This window comes from Eutrigla gurnardus (genome assembly GCF_963514095.1).
Source record: "Eutrigla gurnardus genome assembly, chromosome: 1".
NCBI classification, from domain to species: domain Eukaryota; kingdom Metazoa; phylum Chordata; class Actinopteri; order Perciformes; family Triglidae; genus Eutrigla; species Eutrigla gurnardus.
Genome location: NC_139915.1, coordinates 29542020 through 29566892, shown reverse-complemented (window position 1 = coordinate 29566892; position 24873 = coordinate 29542020). Strand labels below are relative to the sequence as shown.

General features: G+C 40.9%; 3 protein-coding genes across 7 annotated transcripts in view; 1 reads left to right on the top strand and 2 right to left on the bottom strand.

Moving 5' to 3' along the window:
* Positions 1-7083, bottom strand: part of madd (MAP-kinase activating death domain) — a 48711-nt gene extending 41628 nt beyond the window's left edge. For 4 of the 5 annotated variants that reach the window (XM_084008497.1, XM_084008498.1, XM_084008501.1 and 1 more), the window contains exons 1-2: positions 6812-7082; positions 747-969 (exon numbers count right to left, since the gene is read on the bottom strand). In XM_084008497.1, the coding sequence (XP_083864623.1) occupies positions 747-805 (59 nt within the window). In that variant the 5' untranslated portion in view covers positions 806-969; positions 6812-7082. Of the gene's footprint in view, positions 1-746; positions 970-6811 lie in introns of all 5 variants that reach the window. The other variant, XM_084008499.1, reaches the window with a different exon arrangement.
* Positions 7084-8085: 1002 nt separating this feature from the next.
* On the bottom strand, positions 8086-20916 carry nr1h3 (nuclear receptor subfamily 1, group H, member 3). Its single transcript, XM_084023372.1, has 11 exons — positions 20729-20916; positions 17094-17236; positions 14890-14972; positions 13791-14033; positions 13379-13645; positions 13082-13287; positions 12677-12856; positions 12335-12434; positions 12004-12117; positions 11821-11915; positions 8086-11555 (listed from the first exon to the last, which is right to left on the bottom strand). Exons 3-11 carry the CDS (start codon positions 14930-14932, stop codon positions 11409-11411), a joined length of 1395 nt encoding a protein of 464 aa, XP_083879498.1. The 5' UTR covers positions 14933-14972; positions 17094-17236; positions 20729-20916; the 3' UTR covers positions 8086-11408.
* Positions 20917-21638: 722 nt separating this feature from the next.
* On the top strand, positions 21639-24545 carry arl14ep (ADP-ribosylation factor-like 14 effector protein). The gene is made up of 5 exons (XM_084029058.1): positions 21639-21852; positions 22226-22421; positions 22499-22627; positions 23088-23128; positions 23749-24545. The coding sequence occupies exons 1-5, from the start codon at positions 21782-21784 to the stop codon at positions 23975-23977; spliced, it is 666 nt and encodes a 221-aa protein (XP_083885184.1). The 5' UTR covers positions 21639-21781; the 3' UTR covers positions 23978-24545.
* The last annotated feature ends 328 nt before the right edge of the window (positions 24546-24873 follow it).

Genomic DNA, 24873 nt, shown 5'->3' with positions numbered 1-24873 from the left:
CACGGGGACCGAGTGTTGCCGATTCTGCAGGGTACAGGTGATTTAACTACCAGGAAGTCCAGTTTGTCCACTTATCACATGCCAGGACACCAGAAGGCGGTTTACACATCCTGTTTTCTTTGCAACCCTGGGAAGTTAAATCGTAGCGACCACAATCATCTCATCTGTCGACACTTGGAAGGTAAACAGTTGACAAAGGTCGTGCTGCAACTCTGCAGCAGCTGTAACACACCATAGCTACTCTAGAGGTAAAATGTCAAACGGGACATTAACATTTTTTTTTTTAAACCAGCATCAGTCCTTATCATACATATCAAATATTAATGAATTTGTAAAAAAATAAAAACTGTACCCTTAAATTAACAAGTTTTGTCATGATGCAACTACATTTTATGGTCTAAAATACACAATAATGGATTTATTTTCAATATACTTCATGCAAACTGGATTATTTATGGTTTGATTACTGCAGCATGGTAGATGTGTATTTGAGATGGATCAAAAATAGTGATTTGAATGGGTTTCAATCTGCACATTTTTGTGCAAAGGGACACAAAATACATCAAAAATAACAACAATATGCATAAAAAAAGGATCAAATATGCTAGAAATTAAAAGCCAAAAACAATTGTGCTTGGGTGCATGAAAGGGTAAATCAGACAGATAATTAGTTTAAAGTGACTACGTTGATTGGAGATATTCCTTTAAACCAAAGCTACTTCTTAAAAGTGAAATTAGGTCCTCACCTTGCTCCAACCACCACCAAGTAGTCGAGAAGGCGAGGGCACGGTTTCTTTTTCTCCATCTTGGATTAACCACGTCCCGTTTGTCACGGCATCCAAGGATTTATGTCACCTCGAGTCAGTGGTGCATCTCCATCACAACCGGGAGAGTTCAGCTGGACGGTTGAAACGCAGCTCCTTAACGATCATCATGATGGTTTAAAAAAAAAAATTATAGAGCCAAAACCTGTAAAACGAGAAAAAGATGGGGGGGGGGAATTAATTCACTCATATCCATTTTTCTTTGCTGAATGACAGTCGGTGGTTCCCATGCAGGTACATTTCGAAGGGCATAAAATCTTACAAGCAGATTTCTGAGGCGTTTCATTTTTTAAGAGCAATGTCGTTTTGTGCTGTCGCCATCGGGGGAAGCGCTTTATTTCACAAGCTACCAATGACAGAACAGCAATGATGTAAAATGCAACTGCATTGAGGCTACTGCCAGTGAAGAAAAAATATTTCCTTTTGGTTCGGCAGTTGATTTGCGAGAAATCTGACCCTGGAACATAAAGACGTTGAATGAGACAGTTAATTGCGAGATCATTTCCTGCTACCTAACGACATTGTGCCTCAGCTCGAAAAATGTCACCGTGATGTAACTCTCATTATATAACTCTCAACTCATTTTCTACTTTACAGGAAATGAAAGACATAAACAACGATGTCATGGGGATGTTCAAAATCCTCATTTACTGAGTGATCATGTGACAAAGAGACAAAGCCGGCAGATGAACAAAAAGCCTCGATCTCTTACACCAGAATCTCTAGTGCATCTAAATAAAAAAACGTAATTAAAGCATCCCTCTAAAGAGGAAGCATGGTACGTTCCTATAGAACTTCTTCTTTTATGACCATAATGTCAGCTGTGTTTTTTTGTTTTTGGTTGTTTGCTTGCTGATATTATAATGCAGCTGAGGGGTCTTGTTGGAATAACCTCATAACTTAATATTAATTATTCTAAAGATTTTTCTTTTAAATTCATGATTAATAAAGCTATTTTTGTGATCTCAAAACAGTTTTAAAAAGGGCAATTTCTCATTTAATCTCAACTTGAAGTATTTAAATTCTATTCCCTGACAACAATACAACATTTATGCTGCTTCGGTGACAGGAGACGATTACTTTAATGCTCAAGTCCAACACTTTGTTGGTGGTTAATCATCTAAAAAAGGAGCAGGGCTCTGAATTTACTGTTCACGTGCACAAAGAAAACAAGGAAGCGATTATGCTCGGCTCAACACTGAAAACTCTTTACCGGGAACACTGTTTATTTTCACATTCCCGCGGATATTTCATGTGATTATCACCTGCAATAATGCGATTTGTTACCGATATTGTACAGATAAGGAGCTTGCAAAACGTGCAGAAACAAGGAGGTCAGAGGTCAGGATCGAGCTTCACTTGTAGTTAAGTACCCGTTAATGCCATTCCCATTGACAATGAGCACGTTTCAATACAAAAGGCCCACTTGTGTCTGCAGGGAAATCTGGATTATTGAGACGACAGTCGGGGGAGAACTTGGTATCTCCCACAACAGATTTCTCCCCAGCGTGATTGTTAAACGCTGTCATAAAATGGCGGCTCCACAAAAGGAGCACTTGCTCTTTCACTCATAAAAAAAAAAAAAAAAGTAATACATAATCATATTATACCATCGGTCACAGTGAAGTGGGAACAATGAAAACAGGTGTTTAAACACAGAAGCCGGCGTTGAAAAAAGACAAAAGGTAAAGTGATAGGATCTACTTCGACCAGAGGGTCACGCCACGGCGAACCGCCTTTAATCTAACTCCACATTCAGAAACTCCACCTCGAAACACAAACACTGTATAAAAAGCAGTATTTCACTGTCTCTTAAAGGTGCTTGTCCCTGCACTGATAAGCTAATGGATGTATAATCTACTGTACTGTATATGCAGTCCAGGTGAAAGAGTAACCATGCTTTATACTAGAAAAGTGCAAAGAAAAAAAATTATAATAATATAAATGTTTAATGTCTGCACTTCAAGCTTAATTTTACTATTCTTATTTGTAAGTTCATTCAATTTAAAAAGCCCATTAAAATAATTACTTATAGGTTCATGATTATGACACAAAACGATTAACTATTAATATCGGAATTTATGCATATTTTGTGCAAATTCTCCCGTTTCAGAAGCAATTCATATCAGACATGTTTTGCGTTTCCACAGCGGTGTCATTGTCTGCCAGATACATTTCATAGGCAGGATAAGCAGCCCGACAGGCATTGTGTTATTGTGTTAATTTCCTGTGGTTTATGGACTCGTGTGCATTGCTCACTTGCCAATATATTCCTATTCCTATAACTTCAGAGATAATTTACCCCTAACAACATAATGCCATCCATTCCATAAAAAAAAAACCCTCATAAACACCCGCTGGTTTGGCTGTGTGTTATGCAGAGAGTACATTTATTGTATTTATTTAACCGTTATCTATATTGCATCTGCATTACAGGGGGTCCTGGTCACACGTACATTAAAACCACACAGATGACAGACTTGAGCAACTTATTTCCACGGGACCAGTGTCACCTGGGAACCTCTTTTAATTGTTAATAATTACGGAGGTTATCTGTTATCTTCATCCCCTGCAAATCTGCCACGACAATTAATTCGTCAAGTAAAAATTCTGCAGCAAATTACCATATTCTTCTGAAACACAGATGGCATGTGATAATATTAGTCCCGTGCAAGTATCTGGTATCTTGTGATTGTCGTCAGGGTTTTTTTTTCTTGTTTTTGTTTTGCAAGGTTTTTGATTTTTCCATGCACGTTCTTTCTGCCACTTTCCTGGCCATGGTTTATGGAGTCTGCATTGGCAACTATAAATGTCACATTCGGGGTGAGTTGTATGATATAATATAATATAATATTTATTATAATTCCAATGAGATAATGCCAGCTAATTCCAGAAAGAATACAGACTTTCCTTATTTCTTACTGCCTTTACTTCTAAATCGGAAAACAACATAAAAAACAAAACAAACAAACAAATCTTTATTCTTGCAAAGGAATGTTTGGCTATAAAACATTACCACCCCGATTAGCCTCTAATGCGACTTACACGTGAAATGCATCATTAAATATGAGTTTATGTTAGCTGTAAGTAACCCTTGACATATTGTGCGTGGCATGCGAGTCACACATCACGTCACAGGGCGTCGTTAGCGCCAGCAGTCAGCTCGCCGCCAGCTGTGTCCATTAGGGGAGACTCTATCACAGAGGGCTTCAGATGCATTGTGGGTCCAATTATGTCTTAACAGCTCCACTTGTGAGCAGAGGAGCCATTCACGGAGGGCCATGATACTAACCTGAACTCGGCGCTTAATGGAGCATGCTGGGAAAATGATCAAAATTTTACTTAATTAAAGAAGAGGTCAGGGACACATTATGAACATCCTTTTTGAGGGAAAAAACATTCAAATAATCTTATATAAGCCAATCTTGAATCATATGCTGTCATATCCTATACTTGCATAAATAAAGGATTATTTTTGTATCCTATTTTTCACTTCGCTACCATGACAGAGAGCTAAACATCTTTTTCAAGTCACTTGTGAAGATAATTACGATTATCCCGATGATGGAAATTCACCACGATCGATTATTGTGTTTTTATCCACTGCTTGCCTACTGGAAACTGTGACTTTCTTGACTTGCAAAATTTGCTTTTAAATTGAAAAACATCACATGTGATTCAAGTGATTGTCCCTCGCCGTTGACTACCATATTTATATGTTTTTTCCCCACAATAAGGGGACACGGCGTGACAATCGATCCAACTATTTGAGTCGTCATTGACCCGATATCTGATGTCTGCGCATCCCTATTGGAGAGCAGGGAAGAACTCGAAGCTTCCTCACAGCGAAAGCTAAATAAAGAGAGCAAATAATATCATGTTCCCACTGCGAGGGATAGGCCGATGCAGAATACAGATCTCTTTATCTGGCGAAGCGATCAGGACAATGAATCAACATGCAGGTCTGGGCAACATGAATGCTTCCTGGTACGCGGCCAAAATGGCTATTTTATGAGGCAGCGGAGCTGGAAGCAGAGCAGGGTGGCAGACGATACAGGACCACGGCATTATTTTTAGATGAGGCTGGAAGGACTACGCCACTTTGCTGATTGTAGTTAAATGAACAAGCTTACTGAGCATATGTTTCTTTCTATATCTCTCTCTAAACAATAGTCCAACGGCAAGATAACGATGTAGGTTAACACAAGTAGATGAGTCTGCTCGGAGTCGTCCGCAGGCAGCGTGGCTGCTTATGTAAGCACATGGATGTGATTCACAGGCCTCAAACACGGACAGCATCTCTCGCCAGTTACAGCGACGATGTCCCGCAGCTGATTGAAGAGGAGGACTATTTGGTCACCTGTCAATAAAACTGCAGAGCACTGAATGAGCCCGGACCTCTCCGGGCCGACTTTAGATGTTCATTTTTAAAAAGTGCCTGAAAGAGGCACGTTTCTAGACCTCGTCAAGGTTTTTGAACCCTATTTTTAGTCCTAAACTTCACAAAACAAAAGCACTTCTGGCATTCTGTTGTCAATTACAATTTGGGGGGAAAAATAATAATTTGCGTTCATTTGTCCCTTGTGCTATAATAGTGGAAGGTGGGTCATGTGGCCTTAGTGAATATTAAAATAAAACTCCTCGTTTTCATTTGAATAATATTCATAACATAACATGTATACATTTGTGAGTGTAATCACACACACTCAACAACACGACAGCAGCATTTAAAAAAAAAAATCACATGGGAATTCTAAACTTCAGCTAAGAGCCTCCAGTTCACAGTCGACGATGCGTTTCTCCTGTGTGAGCGTTTATCGTTAACCTTGTCTGTATTTATATTTGTACCTTAGCTTGAACCTGCAATATAAATGACGCTTACTGTTAACCTGTTTATCTGTCTGGCATATGTTTTCTGCAAACATTTATCATAGATTGTTGAAAGTACTGTCAAATTTCCCCTCCGGATCACTGTGGCTGATATTGTCTTAAGTCATAAATATGAAGCTAGAATGTAACATCTATGAGTTTCTGGTGTTGAAATAGACTAGATTTCCACTACTGGTGATATCATTGCATCTTATGTGGAAAGAAAAGGGGCTTGGGGTGGTTCTCCTTAGCAAGGGAGCAGCATTGTAGTGTTCATATATATATATATATATATATATATATATATATATATATGCTTTCAATCATAGGTCACAGGGCATTTCAACATTAGCTGTGCCTCTCATTCACTGCATACAAATGCAACAGCTCCAAATATATATGCATACACACATTAAATAGGTTGTACTTGACGTATGTGAGCGTTTCTTCGGTATGTAAACGTCTAATGCACGTCTGTATATTATCTGTGTCTATTTACTCCGCCTTCGCGGCCATTTAAACCTTATATTTGAGGTTAAACCAGCTGCCTTTTTAACACCCAGAGTCGTGCTCCGTGTGTCGCAGACTGGAATTCATATAAAAAAATAAAATAATAAATAGATAACACTACACAGCTGTGTCAGTTACAGCTACCGTTAGTGGCGAGGTATGCGTTTTACTACCCGATAAGCTAGCCCCGTGGAGATTAGGAGTTAACGGTTAGACGCGACACGGTGAGGAAAAGGGGGCAATAAATAAAAAAAAAGGTGAGGGCAACGCCCCCTCATTGCTCATCATTTCACCTTGTTTCCGACGAGCTATCACCCTCCACCGGGGGCTCGTCCTACACGTTCACCCCTAAAACAAGCATCCTCCTCCTCCTCTCACCTCCGCTAGCAAGCTAACTAGCTAGCAGGCTAGCTTCAGTCAGTGGGGTTCTACGTCACGGAACGATTAGCTAACTAAGCTAGCGTTAGCTGCTAGCGGTAGCTTGAGCGATATGTCTTGTAAATAATAATTTAAAAAAACTGTAGTGTCAAACAACGGCGGCTAAACCACCAGGTTGACACCGGTTGTGTGTGCGTTTATTTTTTAATAGTAAAAGAGACGTTGCTTACCTCGGTTGCTTTACGTCAGTTAGCCGGTTAGCCGCTAACCGAGGCTAGCAGCTGATGACGGCCCTGGGTGGAGAAGGGTGCCCTCCGCGGTTAACGTCCCGGAGGCGGAGGCGTCTGTCCGGATCCAGCCCTTTCTTCGAGACCGGCAGTGTAACGCTGCATAAAGGGGCTGCTCAGTCTGACCGATTGTGAATATAATATAATGCGAGGTTGTTTGTCCGCCTCTCGGCTCCGATGCACGGGTGGCTCAGTCAGTTACAACCTGCCTTCACAACATCCTCCTCCTCCTCCTCTTCTTCATCGTCATCATCATCAGCGGCGGCGGCGTCGGTCTGCGGGGAGTTCCGCATACTGAGACCTAACGGAAGCGACCAGCGAGCCTGGTAGTAGTAATAGTAGTAGTACTTTATGGCTATTCTGTACAGTTTGTAGTATTTTATGGTGTTTTACAGGTTGACAGGGCCAGCCAATTAGTTTTTGGTGGCCCCCTAGTGTGGTATGATAAGCCACCACTTTCCAGGTTAATCTCCAACTAGCCTATTAACACTATTAACTTAGACTAATGCATTGTTTCGCCCGTAGGAAAGGAGAAAAGTAATGTTGAAGTGAAGCCAAACCTCAAGTGCCTTAAACCTTCATTCTTTCTAATGACCAGCAGGGGGCAGGCCTAGTATAGAAGTAGATGAGAAAATGACCCTACTTCTCACTTGATTTATTACATCAGTGAACATCGTAAAACATGAGTTTATGGTCTCAAGTCCAAATCATAAGATGGCATCACCACGACTACGAGCCCAATGGTGATCCCTACAGACACGATTTCAGCGGCTGCTAAAATTCCAAAGTGTTAAATTGATGTGATAAATGCTAATGTTATTGACCCTTTATTAAATGACATTGCTGTAACGTCGTCATTGCACGCAGAATTACCTGCAAACAGCATCTGTTGAGACTCGCTGATGCAGTTTGAGAGACGGCGAGTGGTTAAAAATTCACATTTCAAGGCATTTACATGACAAAAGGTAATATTCAATTAAATTTAAGAATGTGTTGCTGTGAGAAGCATAAATTAACTCTTAAATGAATTGCTGCTCGAGTGATTTCCCTGTAGCTTCATCTCCGATCGTAATGTAGTTCATCATCTTTATCACCATTTTCATACATTCAGTATAGACATATAGTAGAGTAGATCAGACTGTATCTTGAAGGGACAACAGAAACGACGTCCCATTTAAAGACCAAATGTATCCGAGAGAGAGAATTTAAGCAAACAATCAGCACTAACAGCATAGCTTTAATTTACACTGTACATACAAAACAGAAGCTCTTCAGGAGTTACAAGTATTAAAATAGGTTTTGCATTTCTATACATCGACAATGTTTACAGTGTCACCCTTTGAAGACGGGAAGTAAATGAGAAATCAAGAGATGACAATCACAGTATTTACAGTACAATTAAACCTCGATACGTACAGCATTAACATAACATGTGCACTAAGAAACAGATTTAAGTCAACAACAGATGGTGGTTGTCTGGTTTTTGTTTTCCATAATTTGATCAGAATGCATGACATCTCAGTTTCAGTCGACCTGGGAATTAACTGGGGCATGATGGGTAATTCAAGCTACTTTAAAACTTAATGGATAAGTTAGGCTGGATCAGCATTTCCAAAACTTTTACTGGCATTTTCCACATCCCGTTAAATTATTTTGAATAGTTGAAACCAGCCATTTTGAAAAGACACATTTGTTTTAGTTTTTTTTTTAAATGTACACGTCAAGCGCTTTATAAACGAGACCAAATAAATTAGCAGGATCCTCCTTAGCAGGATCTTGTTTTTCTATTCATCAGTTAAAACAAACAGAATGTACGCTACTATTTCTAGTATTCGATTCAAAGTAGGCTACAATTATCAGAACAAAACCAACATTCGATATAAATGTTAAAAGACAAATTTGGCGACCCAGATAGAATCTCGTGACCCACCTGGTCTTTGGGAACACCCGGGCAAAAGACAGCCCTGCAAGCAGCAAACCAAAACCAAAAACACTAAAGCAAACCTCACATTTCATTGCAAAAGGAACCCCAAGAAAGAAAAAAAAGCAGTGGTTTGTTTTCAAAAATGCTGCACACTTTCACTGCTTCTTTCAATATGGTGCAAAAAAAAAAAAAAAACTTGAATACATTACTGAAAAGGTTAGACGAATGGGAGAAGAAAAAAAAGCATTTATGAAGCATCAAGAAAAGGTAAATCATATTTTGAGAAGGGAAGGCAAGCGGCTTGATACAATACGTGGTCAGAAAATGTCTTTATGAGACTCCAGCCGAGTGAAAAAGCACACCTCTGGAAATTCTTCTGCATAATTATGTTTCTCGACATCAATTTTGACATTTAAGTTGGGCAAACATTCAAATTAGCAACGTAACACAACGCAGCTAAAGACGGGAATGAGACTTCATGTTGTTTTGTGTGACTGGGCTGCAGATGCTTCCAGGTCAGTAGGAGAAAAAAAAAAGAAAAAAACCCTCAACAGGAGGCTTTCGTCAGGTGCTGATGGAGAGGAAGGGAAACATCCTGGTATTGTTTCTGTGAGGATCCTGCAGGCTTAAGAACATGAACATAAGACACTCAAGCATGTGGAAGGAAAAGCTCCACTTGTTTTCATTCATTTAACCAACCAGCCAAAAGGTGGCGCCAACTGCATTTTTACTTATCAGTCAGCTGGCTGATACACCAGGGCAACTGCCCCAAATAGCCATCAAATGATGCCATTAAAAATAATTTCATGTTAATTAATGTTGTTATTCCCATGATCTGTTAAGACAAACACGCAAGTCAAAAATGTCTGCTGTAAATAGTTAAATTAAAACAAAAAACAAAAAGTTCCACAACAGGCTGTTAATTTACTCAAAACCAGAAAGAGAAAAAGAAACGTTTAAAATCAAATTATCAGCAAGTTTATCTCATTAAAACGAGGCCGTTATTGTAATTCAGATCATCAAGAGAAAGCAAACTGCACAATTCTGAATTTGCATCGACATTTTCTTTATCATCCGTCATGCATGTTCAAGTTTACACGGTGGAACAGGAGAACGCAGCGCGAGAAGTAACATCTAACTCTCTGTGGCCATAGAGTTGATCAGAAACTCACATCTGCATGTTTCTACTCGTCCCCCGTTGTTCTCAACATTTTGGTGGATTGTCCAAAAATTCTACCGGTTAAAGCTGTCGAGCACCAGTTCAATGAAGACACCCAGACTATGGTAGACCTTTAGATCAAGACCTCTACCCCCGTCAATCATACAGTATATTATCAAAAATAAAAGGCTGTCAAATTCTCTACATCCTACTCAAACTATATACAACTGGCTTATACATTTCTCACACCTTTAAATGCTAGTGACAGAACAACAAATCAAAATCTGAAATTGTTTAAAGTACATCGAATGTACACATGACAAAAAATATATATAATAGAGGCAATTTTTCTATTTTGATTTATAAATACAACTTTGTCAGGATGGATTTTTTATTGATTTGGAAAGAGGGTCACAGAGATGGTAGCTTGACTTCCTTTTTAAAAACAAAAAAACAAAACCAACGTTTCATCTTTACATGGAATTTGAAGACACATGAGTAACACCTCCTTCAAGGTACCAGCGCTCCGTGTAAGAAGGATCAGCTTCCTGTTAATGAGGGCACAGTGTGCAGAGTTTGACCTCTCTCTTGTGCGTTAGTATGTGATTGTACAATCTGTGTGCGCACTCTATACAATTGTCTCGTGAAAATAAATATACAATTTACATGAAAGTTAATGGGCATCTAGAAATGACCAAAAGGGTCCCTTATGCACTTGGAAGAAAACTAAAAAACATATTCTAATGGAAATCAAAGAAGCCCCCCGAATCCCAGAGGTCTACTTCACATTGCTATACCTGAGCGACTACCGCCGACCTTTTGATTTCTGCGCTTACTCAAAAAAAAAAAAAAAAAAAAGGAACACAAACTATTTGTTGCCGTTTCACGATGCACAACACCAACCGGATGGATCACCGTTTCAACCCAACGTCAACTCTCTCAACTCTGTATCCATTTCCACCTATTGCACGACTGCAAGTAAAAACACAAACAAATAAACCACCATTTCAACCGTGCAGCTTTAATCCTGATGTTTGAGGCAGCAACAGCCAAGACCTGCTCAGATTATAATCGTTAAGAGGGTGCGTAATGGAACTGCACTAGAAAAATCGACTTTCAACACATTAAAAATCAAAGAAAAACCGGCTAAAGAGCCTTTTTGCTGGTATGTAATATCGCCGTAATTATGTCAGCATCTACGCAAAAAGTTAAGAACAACAAAAAAGGGGTCGAGAACAACCGGGCGTTCTCATTTCTCCTCGTGAACACCAAACCATCTGTTTGAGAGTGAAGGGAGAGCGTTCTCTCCTCCCTCTGGACAGAAACAGTCCCGCCGCTACAATCCGTGAGCAGGAGGGCAGAAAGGAGTCACGTGCTTTCCTGCTGGACGCCGTGTCCGTCACAACAAACAAAAAAAGAAAAAAGAAAAAAGAGTGCGTGTGACATCAGGTTTGCAGTCACTCGTTCACGTCCCAGATTTCAGAGAGCAGCGGGGGAAGCTTCTTGTCCTGGAGGCGAAGCGCGAAAACCTGCTCCGAGTGGACGCTGCTCAGCGTACGGAGACTCACCAGCTTCATCAGCATCCGGGGAAACATCAAATGATCCTGAGGAAAACAAACACATTGACATTTACACCTCTGGGAGAGAGGAGGACACTTCCTGGTCACTCACATTCAGCTACACTACGAGAAAACACTTTTCTCATCAAGCAAACTGCTCTTAGAAATGTTGAAGCCCCTCCTCCTCCCGTCCAAAAATAAAACGTAACCCTGACCCAGAGCTGAGGTCAGGTCGTGATGACGACGGCCAGGTTATGCTGACATGCTGTAATTCACAAGAAGAGAGGTTAGGTAAACGATGGCAGCTTACGTTTGGTCTCTTAATCATGATGTAAGAGCGCAGGGCGTCCACGTAGGGCTGCTGCAGCCGCTCCACCAGATCGTGATCCTGCACATTCGGCCGATCTGAACGGACAAATACATAACATCTTTTAGGAGAGATTATCACTATATAGAGTCGTTAGCTCTAAAGACGTTTTTCTGAATTTCTAACCTGCAGAAAAGATGTTGATGGCAATGAGCAGGGCATATTCTGCCTCGTCCAGGTGCAGGTCGTTCATTCCTTTTGAGAATTCAAAGATGGGGTTGATGAACTCAAACTGGAGCCCTGGGGAGGTGATAGAGGGACAAAAGTCACTTTAAAGAGCTTGAACCATTTGTAGAGTGTAAAAAAAAAAAAACTTTAAATACAAAAGATGCTCAAGTTGAAGCATCCACACATACTTTTCTCAAACAGCATGCAAGACAGATGGAAGACAGGCAGCCAGCTTAAGTGACACCCGATATTCATAATCCACAAACACGCGGAAGGCAGAAATAAGCACCTGCTTTGGCAAAATCCTCCTTATTATAGCTGAAATCCTTCAGAAACGTGATGCTATCTATAGCCGGGTTGTACCGTCGAGACGTCTCCAGCAGCATAATCTGAGGAAGACAAACACAGCGTGGCGAGAGGAATATTAATGCACAGACTAAACCGGGATGCAGAGATTGTACAGATAAGTTGTTAAAGTGATGCAGGCAGCGATTATGTTTTCACAATGACCATCAGTCCCGTCGTTCTACATGTATTACGCAAATTAAGACCTTATATTTAGAGTTTACCTCAATTGTATAATATTCGAGAAGACAATCAAGAAAACGTGGCACGATGAATAACTACACACCTCAATGGTGGACGTCTTCAGTAGAGCAATCTGGTCCTCCCTCGTGAGCTCCAGGAAACCAGGAAGCTGCTTAGCGAAATCCACGATCTCCTGGACCGACATGATTGCGAGCTCGGTGAAATGGGCGAACCGCTGCTGACGCACTTCTCGGTTCTGCAGGTCCTGACTCTGTGGCCACGGCTGTCGGACGCAAACACACACAAGAAACATTAAGTGAATATCTCTTTCTCTCAGAACATTACAGCTCAAACATGCATCAAGAAAAGCTTTGTCTAGAAACTGACGACGGATATCCGTGACTCTCAGTCTTCCTACGCACACCAGCAGTCACACAGGAACAGCAGTTTTTTAATTTTGTTTTTATATGATGAATAATGACCAGAATTCTCCCGTACATACACTCACCGTCACTTTGGGTCGGTCAAGGAACGACCTCTTGTTGCATTGCTTCTGCATGGCCACCAGCTTCTCAATCATCTCCTGCTGCTGCGGATCCAGCGAGGCCATTTCCTGTGGCGGGGTGGGGGTGACCACTGTGGACGTGCGGGCCGTTTCCTCCTCGTGCTGCTTCTTCATCTTCTTCAGTCTGATTTGCTCCTCGGAGAGAACGCCTGCAGTTCAGAGAGGAAACGCTCGGCTCAAAGAACAGTCGGTAGAAATGAAAACATCCTGTGAACTGGATGGGACTCGAGATGTTCTTACACTGCTCCAGCATGCCCGCCTCGCGACACTTTCGCAGGCGGCACTGCTGGCACTTGCGGCGCATGTACATGTCCATCTCGCAGCGGCCGTTGTTCTTGCAGTTGTACTGGGCGCTCTTGATGACGCTGCGTCGAAAGAAGCCCTTGCAGCCCTCGCAGCTCAGCACGTTGTAATGGAAGCCCGAGGCTTTGTCACCACACACGCTGCACACCTCGTTGCCCAGCATCTTCGGAGCGGGCCCCTTCTTTCTCTTCACCGGCTGACCATCTAAAACACGGAAAATATAAAAACAAAGCTGTATTCAGAGGCAGCAACTTTCATAGTGAGAAGGTAGGCAACATCTGATCTTCCAGGTATCTTGGATAATTTAGTTCTTTTTAAATATTTCACGTTTTAATATCAGTTCTCTCACCGCTGCTGGCAGACGGGTCGCCTGCAGATGGATCCGCCTTAATGTCGCCCGGCTCCACGGGCAGAGGGCTGCTCATGTTGGTCAGTGGCAGGCCGTTCTGGGGTTGGGGGGTGGGGAAGTCATCCGGCTGGGAGAGGTCAGCCAGTGACAGCATGCCGTCGCGTTTCATTGTGGCGCCGCCGCTGCTCTCCTCAACCATGCAGTCCAGCTGCAGCTCAGAGGCCCCGTCGAACACCTTACTCTCTGACGGAGGAGGAGACGCACTCACGTTCACAACCAAACAGCCCTGTACTGTCTTTATCCTGCCTGGGACAGCTGTACCATTTAAAGCTTAGAGGGGTGAATTTCTGCTGGAGTCGCTCTTTTGTTTCAGATTCCCGATTTTTATTATAAAATTCAATATTTTAGGTCAGTCGTTCCCAGACTTTGGGTGGCAGGAGATTTTATTTGGGGTTGCTGAATAAATTTGTATAATATATTTCATAGTCTTTAACGTGTATATGTGCAATGCACCTTTGAACCACATGAGGGAGCCTGAATGTTCGTATTGTTCTGATATCTGGATCCCAAATGTAAAAAAAATACACACCTATAATTGAATACAACCTATAATGAGCAAATATACATGTTCCTATTTGTTAAATGTTACGAGGGGAAATTGTGATGTAGATTATTCAACTATGTTCTATAAATATATGAATCTGTGAACGGTTATTATTTGAATGGCTTAGCAATGTATAAATACATCATTACAAAGTACTTTTATACATGGCACTATTAGGCAACACAATTTTATACAATATGTAATAGCTAATGGCCCTCGCCTGAAGACCTCTGATATCAAGTTTATAAAAGGTCATTCTCACCCTTTAGAAGGCCTCGTGATGGTTTGTCATTTTTAAAATTGAGTCAGCAGAAAGGAAAAAAAGTTTGGGGAACACCGTTTCTGTCACAGAATGACCAGACTGGATGGCCACTCCTTAAACACACAGCGGGAAACTCACTCTAACTTGCTGAGTAAAACCAAACTTGACTGAGAGACCTGAACCCTCCAGCCTGATCTCACATAGTGGACTTACACAGAAAGGGTTTCTCTTACCATGACCAACATCTGGGATATCAGTCACAGACAGCGTGGACATCTTCTGCACAGCAGCTTGTCATTACGAAATCAACATGTACCTGTGTGATGAAAATAAGAAAGCATGCTCAATTATGATGGCAAGTTTTGTGAGTAAAACCACATTAATATAGAACCAGAAAGGGATTTAAACCTGCTGACGCTGCGGGCTCCGTGCACACTCAAAAACTGGGATGTGGTCAAATCATATCAAACGGCAGGAAAATAAATGACCACATAAATATCTGACAGAGCGTAGTGCAGTTCTTAGAAAGATCTAAAATGACAAGTTTTAGAATCGAGCGAGATCTATGAAAATGCGTGAGGAGGAAAGCCGACTGGCTGGAGAAGCAGAAATGAAAGTGTGTCATGTGCCACAAATAGGTGCATTTCAGGAAACCGAGTCAGCAGACACATGCATGATTTTTTTTGTGCTATTCTTAACATGCCTGCCAGAAGGAAACCCCAGTTTAAAAATGTAAAGGCTTTCTGCACTTTGCTGTGTAAAATGATTTTTAAAAAAGTGAAAGGTTATCGTTATATGATATAATAAAAGCACTTAAACACCCATTTTCATGTCATGTCAACTAAAACAAATGCAGTCAAATATCTGCAATGAATCCTACTTTCAAGGAGGTTAATAATGTTCAGTTTTTGTTGAAACTGTTTTAGAGCAGAGTTCATTCAACTTTAAGTTCATTTCAGAGGCTTTTCTTGCTGCTGCTGTTAAACTCCGTTATTCTTTGAGTTGTTTTCTGATATTTAGTCTACGTTCTTCGATTAAATGGGCTGGATAAAATAACCAAATGGGAACTAAATAGCTGACAAGTTAAGATACTTTATCCCATTGATGCAACAATCCTGCAAAGTTACCATGAAGCAGCCGTTCTCATTGATTTGAAACACAGACCAGAGACATCTTAAAACAGCCAAAGATACTCAACACTACAGCAAAACATTTTTAAAAACAATCATGTTGAGACGGTCACAGAGGTTCTGCAGCCACTTTTTAACTGTTTGCTAATAAAATATCAAGTATTAAAACAGTATTTGGAATATGAACAGACAAAAACATCAAGTCCTTCAATTCTTATCCAAAACTATTCATACCGTCACATCGTTACCAAAAAAAAACCAAGAGCCGTTTCCCAACTTACCTTAATTTTCTATCTACAGACTATGAATCAGTTCATGATGCAGTTTATCGGCCTATTATAACCTGACCCTTCTGAACACACAATCTAAAGTTGGTTTGTCATTAATACTACCTCATGAGCTGCTCGCTAGTAGTCCCATTCATTGTTATGTGAAGCCGCATTGTTACGAGCCGGAGAGGGAACCAAAAACGTTTGGGATTACACAACCGTGTGTGATGTCACTATTTTGGCACTAAAATACAGGATATAATAACCCAACATAACCCTGTCAACGTAAAAAAAAAAAAAATCTTTTCAAATGTGGAAATCAAATGCTGATGATATCCGAGGACCTGTTATATCATCAAAGTGTTAATATAAAAGGACACATAATAACTCATAACACATAACATAACACATAACTCAGGACAGTCACAACAAATAATCATAAAGCTCGGAAGGTTGACTCAATGCGGCACAGATAAAGACATTAAACTGTGTTTAAATACAACATGTGAATGTCGGCGGTGCCAACAGTCATTTTCAAAGACCCCTGATAAGCTTCTAAATACCGTACCAGTAAAGCGGTTATTGTTGCAGCGGTCTGAGATCAAAGCTTCCACACCGGAGGTAATGTGAGGCGAAACATCTCAAACAGCTATATATATATATATATATATACATACATATACACACACACACACAATACACATTTAAAACTGTAGTGCATTTTTTTTAATTTAAATTAATTATATCCACGTATTCCGACCTGATGTTGCCTTACACAGTGAGGATTAGTGAATCCCTGATAATGTTTGTCTTTAAAATGTCCAGATTAAGCAGCAAATGTGCTGCAAAGGAAGAATTAGATTCTACTTGGATTGTTCAATAATAACCTACAGTTTTTCCCACTTAAAACAACTTGGCTTTGACAAGTTTGCTGTAGATAACATCAGTTGATGCCTAAACACAAACAAAAAGGACATTTCGATACAAAGCAGTCATTACAGGGACTCAGTGACAGGCCGAGTGTCGGACCGACCTCACCTCTGAAGTTGATGTCTTATTTATCGTCTATCCATCCTGCCCACGAGTCCACAACTCTGGTCTGTCGATGTGCCTGACGAGCCTCGAGGAGGCCAAACACCCCCCCTGCGAGGTTATTGAATGGGAATGTAATGACTCGATATCTGGAAGACAGTGAGTAGGAAAGAAAAGAGTCACTTTCTGCAATGCCCAATGGGAGACAGGAGAGTAAAAAAAAGGGGGGGGGGAGGGGACAGAAGAGGTTACTATTGGTCATTAGTTTGGTCTTAAAACCCCACAGGGCTGTGGTTCTCCAGCCTTTTTCCCCCTCTTTGAATATTTAAGCAGCACATTTCTACTCAAACGGCCTCGTCTGACACCGACACCTCAGGGTGACCCCGTCTTTCCTCCAGCTCGTTCAAAATGGAAGTAGCGCTGTCGCTCCACCGGCTAGTCCCAATCCCTAAACGGCATTACTGCTCAGAGGCAATGTTTCATCTGGCTAGACTACCAACATGTCTAATATTCACATATTGAGAAACTACAAATCAATATGTCAAACATCACAGTGTAGCGGATGAGCTTGATTTCCATTAAAGCAAGCTCTAAAAGTTCAGTTTCACCACAACAATAATAACAACAACAACAACAACAGGTCTGGGAATGAAAGGTATGCAGTTTTACTGGATGAACTGAATTCACATTCTTCAGTTGTAAATGTCTTCTGTCCTACTCAGCCCTAAACGCTGTGTCATCCCGAGTCACTGAGCTCTCTGCACAAGTCCAATGTCCCCCCTGCATCTTATCAGCCAGTCACCTTTGTCCATGAACATGTTTTCATAGACTGCGGGAAATGAAATGAACACACCAACAAAAATCAATAAAAGCACTGGATAACACCAAAAGCCTTTTTTTCCTCTCCTCATGTAATCACTCACAAAATGACAGTAGGGTTATGAACGTACATAACCCTCCTGTTATTTTGGTTATGTACGTACATAACCCTATTGTCATTTTGGTTATGTACGTACATAACCCTCCTGTTATTTTGGTTATGTACGTACATAACCCTATTGTCATTTTGGTTATGTACGTACATAACCCTATTGTCATTTTGGTTATGTACGTACATAACCCTCCTGTCATTTTGGTTATGTACGTACATAACCCTATTGTCATTTTGGTTATGTACGTACATAACCCTATTGTCATTTTGGTTATGTACGTACATAACCTTCCTGTCATTTTGGTTATGTATCTTAATTACCCTCCTGTCATTTTGGTTATGTACGTACATAACCCTATTGTCATTTTGGTTATGTACGTACATAACCCTATTGTCATTTTGGTTATGTACCTACATAACCCTATTGCCATTTTGGTTATGTACGTACATAACCCTATTGTCATTTTGGTTATGTACGTACATAACCTTCCTGTCATTTTGGTTATGTATCTTAATTACCCTCCTGTCATTTTGGTTATGTACGTACATAACCTTCCTTTCATTTTGGTTATGTATCTTAATTACCCTCCTGTCATTTTGGTTATGTACGTACATAACCTTCCTGTCATTTTGGTTATGTACGTACATAACCCTACTGGCCCTGTGTGTCACAAAAAACACTCCCAAAGGACCTGGTTTACTCCTCTCAAAGAACATTCCACCTTAGTGTCTAACTTAAAAGAGACGACCACTTCTTATCTCACACAAGTCAACTTCACTCAGACAATTTTTAAACTCAACGACATTTGTGTGCCACTACGACACCACATACACCATTTCATAAGCAGGTGTATAATACTGCAGAAAAATTACCTGATCAATCAGTTAATCAACAGCAACTTCATCATCACAATTTACATAATCAATCTCACGTTTAGTCATTTTCAGAAGCAAAATGTGAAGAGAAAAAAGGTTCCAGCTCCTCAAATTAGGATATTTGCTGTTTTTCTTAAGTCTTCAAGTGTTTTGGACTCCTGGTTGGAGAATACGCTGTTTTGTAATAGACCAACCGGGAATTATTACAGTTCAGTTAGCAACATGATGCTTAAAAAATAAATAAAAATGCAGCAGTGTGTGATTTACTGTCCCTGTCAGTGTTGATGTGGGCGGGTTATGGGGGCGACAGAGAGGAAGCTGTGTTCACGAAACGCCTTCCAGTCAGTAAACTAAGCATCGGTGCACAAATACAGTCAGCACGAACCGAGTGGGAAACGTCCCTTTCTAAAAGTCTCAAAGAGCACCAACGGATGTAACCCGGTGAAGCAAAACCGGACCGCCTTACTCAGCAAACAACTTGGTGCGAAAGCAAAGAGTTAGTGCTTTCGGGGCCCCGAAACGAGTCCCAGTTCCCACCAACGCCCCGATGGAACAAGAGGAAGTGAATTTGAACCTCTGGCGGACCCAACCCAGATGTTTTCACTTCTTCTGAACTGGAGGTCTCACAGACCCACCCAGATGTTTTCACTTCTTCTAAACTGGAGGTCTCACAGACCCACCCAGATGTTTTCACTTCTTCTAAACTGGAGGTCTCACAGACCCACCCAGATGTTTTCACTTCTTCTAAACTGGAGGTCTCACAGACCCACCCAGATGTTTTCACTTCTTCTAAACTGGAGGTCTCACAGACCCACCCAGATGTTCTCACTTCTTCTGAACTGGAAGTCTCACAGACCCACCCAGATGTTTTCACTTCTTCTAAACTGGAGGTCTCACAGACCCACCCAGATGTTTTCACTTCTTCTGAACTGGAGGTCTCACAGACCCACCCAGATGTTTTCACTTCTTCTAAACTGGAGGTCTCACAGACCCACCCAGATGTTTTCACTTCTTCTAAACTGGAGGTCTCACAGACCCACCCAGATGTTCTCACTTCTTCTGAACTGGAAGTCTCACAGACCCACCCAGATGTTTTCAATACTTCTGAACTCTGTCTGGGTTAGAGCTGTGAAGTCACCAGTGTTAAATAGGACAATAGTAATGCGTTTAAAAAAAAAACCTACACTGACAGGTGCAACAGATGTCAAGTGCGTCTAATCGGACAAATCGCGACTAATCGGACAGAATATGTAAAACCACATATGCAAGACGGACCAGAGATATTTAAGGGGTCTTTCAGCTAAAACACTGTCTCGGACGCAACATCAAAGTGTCGCAGGCTGCCAGCCTTCATCACAGCTACATAAGCTAATTTGCAGCTAGCCTCAGTGATTGGTTATTTAAGTTAATAATCGTTAGCATCGTAATCGTGTTGTGTAAACACGACAAAAAAAATACGTCGCAACTTTAAAAAAAATAAAAATGATTGACGCGTTTTCCGTGTTGACACTGCTGGTACTCGGTTGTAGTTTACTAACAGACTAACTTGCTAACATTAGCCAACCAGTCGTATTTACCAGTTAACTGCCAAACAAACATTTAAGCTAGCGATCGTCAACGATATTTTTTTAACGCAACGTCACCAATCTGTTAGCTCGCTTAACCTTCAAACGCTGCTAGTTAAAAGAAAAAAACAACGTACAGGTGGACGTTTAACGCGACGCGAGATTAGCTTCCACAGTTAATCCAAACAAGGCCAATATCGTTAACGTTAGCCTGACACCCCCGCACTCGAAAAAGCAACTCCCTTTTTTACAAACAAGTTTCAACTTACCTATTGTTAGCTTAGCTGACTTCACATCGCGGCTACCACCGACGTGACGGAAAGGCGAAATCGGTTGACTTGCCGACGACTTGGCGAGTTCGCCACTACTTGTTTCGTGTGAGTATGCTACCCTTAACCCCCGTTTGTAGCTTGCTGACAGCGGCTCTGACAACCAAGAGCTAGCGTGTTAGCTCGCTCGCTAGCTAGCTGGCTAGCGTAGTCACGTCATGTGATTGAGCGGCTCTGCGGCTGGCGCAGCAAACAACAGGTTTTCAGGCCCGGCGTTTAGTCTTACAGGCAGCGGGCGGTGGTGGAATGTAACAAACTACTAGTATTAACTCTACTTACAGTATGTGCAATTTTTAAGGTACTTGTACTTGAATTACTTATGGTACTTTATATCGTACCCCCTCTCAATGTGTCTTAAAGCTTTTAGTTATTTTGCATGTTTCGATTATGACAAATTATTCAAGGTTAAACTACCCAACAATATATTAATTAATTCAAATGATGAACCCCTTCTGCAACATTAAAGTGATGTATACATTAATTAATAAACAATATAATCTGGTAATATAATATATGATTCTTAAATGGGCTATTTGCATAGTGAGTACATAGATATATCAGTATTGTTACACACTATGTAACTGGATTATTCTTTTTCAAATGGTAGGGCGTTTTCATCACTCAAACATGTATGTATCATCATATAAATTGATCTAAACATTTTAATTTGTGATTTGATTTGAACTTAAACAATAGATAACCTTTTGGCATCGATATCATAATGTCTATTCTCTCACATAAAGCTTACAAGTTGCTCACAACCTCTTTTCCTTTGGCAGCGGGGGAAACGATAATCTGAGCCACCGCTAGAGGGCAGACTCTTTCCAGGAAAAACCGGAAGTTGAACGGGAATTTTTTTTTAACTTCGCCGAAGAAGAAACATAAAGAAAACAATCACAACCCGCCAGTTTCTGTCCTTTTTCAACGCCACGTTTTCAGCATTTAAAAAAAAAAATCTGCGTTAATCTCACAGTTTGGACAAAAAGCGACGCGATGCCCGTCATCTGCGCAGCGATAGGCTGCAACAACAAGTTCGTCAAAGGCTCGGAAATCCGATTTTACAGGTACGTTTTTCACCGGTCGAAAACTAGCCTCGAGGTTCCCCACATCTGTGATAGTACCACACATATAACAACAATACGATATCACACAATCACTTTACTAGACGTGTACACCAGTGTGTACAATTACAAGGCACTTGTACACTCTGGTGGCAGCATAGAAGAGAGAGAAAACTAATACTAGGCAATAATACCACGGTATTAAAAAGTATGCTTGTGCAATATAACATTAGTGCAAAGACAGCAGAGTTGGAGAGAACGCAGAGATGATGACTGCTTCATTAAGATATTTCTGCATGAAAATGAGTCTTTAAAACGTGTTTTTTTAGCATCCTGTAGCCTGGTGAGAAACCATCTCTCCCTCTCTTCTGTGCAGGTTCCCACTCAGCAAACCTCAACTTGCCAGCAAATGGGTTCACAGTCTGGGCATGAAGAACTTCATCCCCACCGCCAATACCTGCCTCTGCTCGGAGCACTTCAGGGCCGACTGCTTCAGGGACTACAACGGCAAACAGTTTCTGAGGGAGGACGCGGTGCCCACCATATTCAACCATGGGCAGGACTCGTCCAAGGTGTCTAACGGCCTGTTTTCTAGTCTACACAAGTCATCCGTGTCTATATTACTGGATTAACTGTGAATATTCCTCAGATTGAACTTCGTAAAAGAGGGGTGATGCCAAAGGAGACGCCGGTCCCGACTCCGGTGGCAACACAAGCAGACCGAGACCGAGCGAGGGAGGCTGTCAATCTACGGCGAGAGAAGAGGGGAGGGATGAGGGTGAGTCTTCTGCCAACGCTGACATGGGATCAGTGAACAAGCTCAGCCGGACTGAATGTCCTCTGATTCCAGTAGCAGCTGCTACACCATGCCTTTTCACCTTGATCCTTAACACAACAGTCCAGATTGTTTTGATTGACACAGAAGTGATAACTCAGTAGTTTGGGAGCATTATTTTATGTATCAGAGTAAAAAATAAGATTATAAAGATGACCAGACTGCTGTCATTATTAAAAGTAGTGTCTGGTGGAGCCTGATGTATGAAAATGTAAAAGTAAGATATGGTTCAATCAGTGGTTCAGTTTGAGCATTACATTGCAACTGTCTTTCTACTAGATACTAGTCTTCTTCTTCTTCTTCTTCTTCTTCTTCTTGTGATTAACGGCAGTATAGCAAATACATAAACTATCATGGGGATCATTAACTGTAGGGTAAAGTGTATTTCTTATTTTTTTCACAGGGCGGACGAGGAAGCCGTGGAGGAAAACAGGTGTCTGACAGGTGAGAATCTTTTCATCATGTCGCCCATCTCACATAAATATATGCTGCCCCCGTTCTCAGAAATGTTTTAGATTTGTTTGAAAATTAACATTGAGTTCTATCTTCTATCTGACAAAATATAGCAAGTTGTCTGGTAGTTTAATAAATTGACCTCACAACCTTTTATTTTTGACTTCAATACTCAACAAATTAATTAAGAACTTTAGTGCAAAAACAGTCAAATCATACAGAAACAATGAACTATTACCAGATTACCTGCACCTGCATTACATGCAGTAATCTGATTAAGGGTTTTGTTTTTAAGAAAATTTAGTTAGTGCATGCTCATTATTATAAATGTCTCAATATCATCACAATTCCAGTGAAAGACGATACATTATGATATTGAATCGGAGCCCAAGTGGAAACTGTGCTGCTTCATCTTCATCATCATTAATGTGTCCGTCACTCGACGTTCTTGTGAAACAGAAAAAAACACAGTAATTATGTAGGGACTCCACTCGCCAACTGCATTGAATCATTTAAATTGAGGATACATATTTTTTTTATACCTTCTGATATAAATAAATCTGAAACGAGGGTAGATGCTTCAACCAGTGATGTCATCATCTCGTCTGCAGGCAGAACATGGGGGCCAAGAGCCGGGTGTACGACAGCAAAGGCCGGCTGCTCTCCAACAACAAGGACATGTGTGACTGTCTGGACGTGGACTGTATGGGCTGCTTCTACCCGTGTCCCGACTGCGGCTCGCGCAAGTGTGGCGTCGAGTGCCGCTGCGACAGGAAGTGGCTGTACGAGCAGGTGGAGGTGGAGGGCGGCGAGATCATCCGGAACAAGTTTGTTGTATAGTAAGAGGCGACTCTTCCCCCAGGGGCTTCTGGGAAATAAACACTTCCTTCAGCTGCCAGTGAGGCTGTCAGACCATCCAAGACTCTGATGCTTTTTCTTTTTTAAAGGAATCTTCCGCAATATTCACTGATATTTATAAGGTTTTACAAAGCTACTGCCTGTGGTAGAAAACAATGCTAAACAATGTAAGCGCTCTGCTGAATGTTTGATGTAAACGTTTCCCTTTAAAGTTTACTTTTTCTATATATGCATTCTTTTCTTTTTGTTTAACGTCCATAGATGTGGGGAGAAGAACTTAACCTGAAGTTTTCATGTGTTTACATGGACATGGTATTTTATGAGGCTCAGCCCAGTTATGATCACATTCAGGATACTCCAATAACCTGATCGGTTGTTTGTTGTCTAGTTTAATTGATTTTCCATTCAAATTATTAACAGAATAGTATTTTTTTTTAAACGTATAAGAAATCACAAAAACCTAAATACACTGACATCTGGATGCAAATCATCATTATTATAAACCATCATATTTGATTGTTTTGCGGGGGGGGGGGGGGGTTGCATATTGAATAAAAAGTTTTATTAAACTCATGACAATGTTTTATATTAGAAGTAGAAAAACATTTTGATGTCTGTTGCGCTCAAGTTGGTCTCTAGACTGGAAAAACTGTTGCATAATAGCCTAGAAATAACACCTTCTCTGTCTAAAGTCTAAAGAAATGTTTGTAATTAATGACCAAACGATGAAGCCTGAGACGCCTCGCTGGTCTCAGCTCTGACCAACAACACTGCTGTTTCCTCAAACCTGCCAGCTGTTCATTTATCTCCTCTCTTCTCCGTTGTCCTTGAAAGTTCTTGTTTTTTTGTAAGTCTGAATATTATAGTTAGTTATTCAG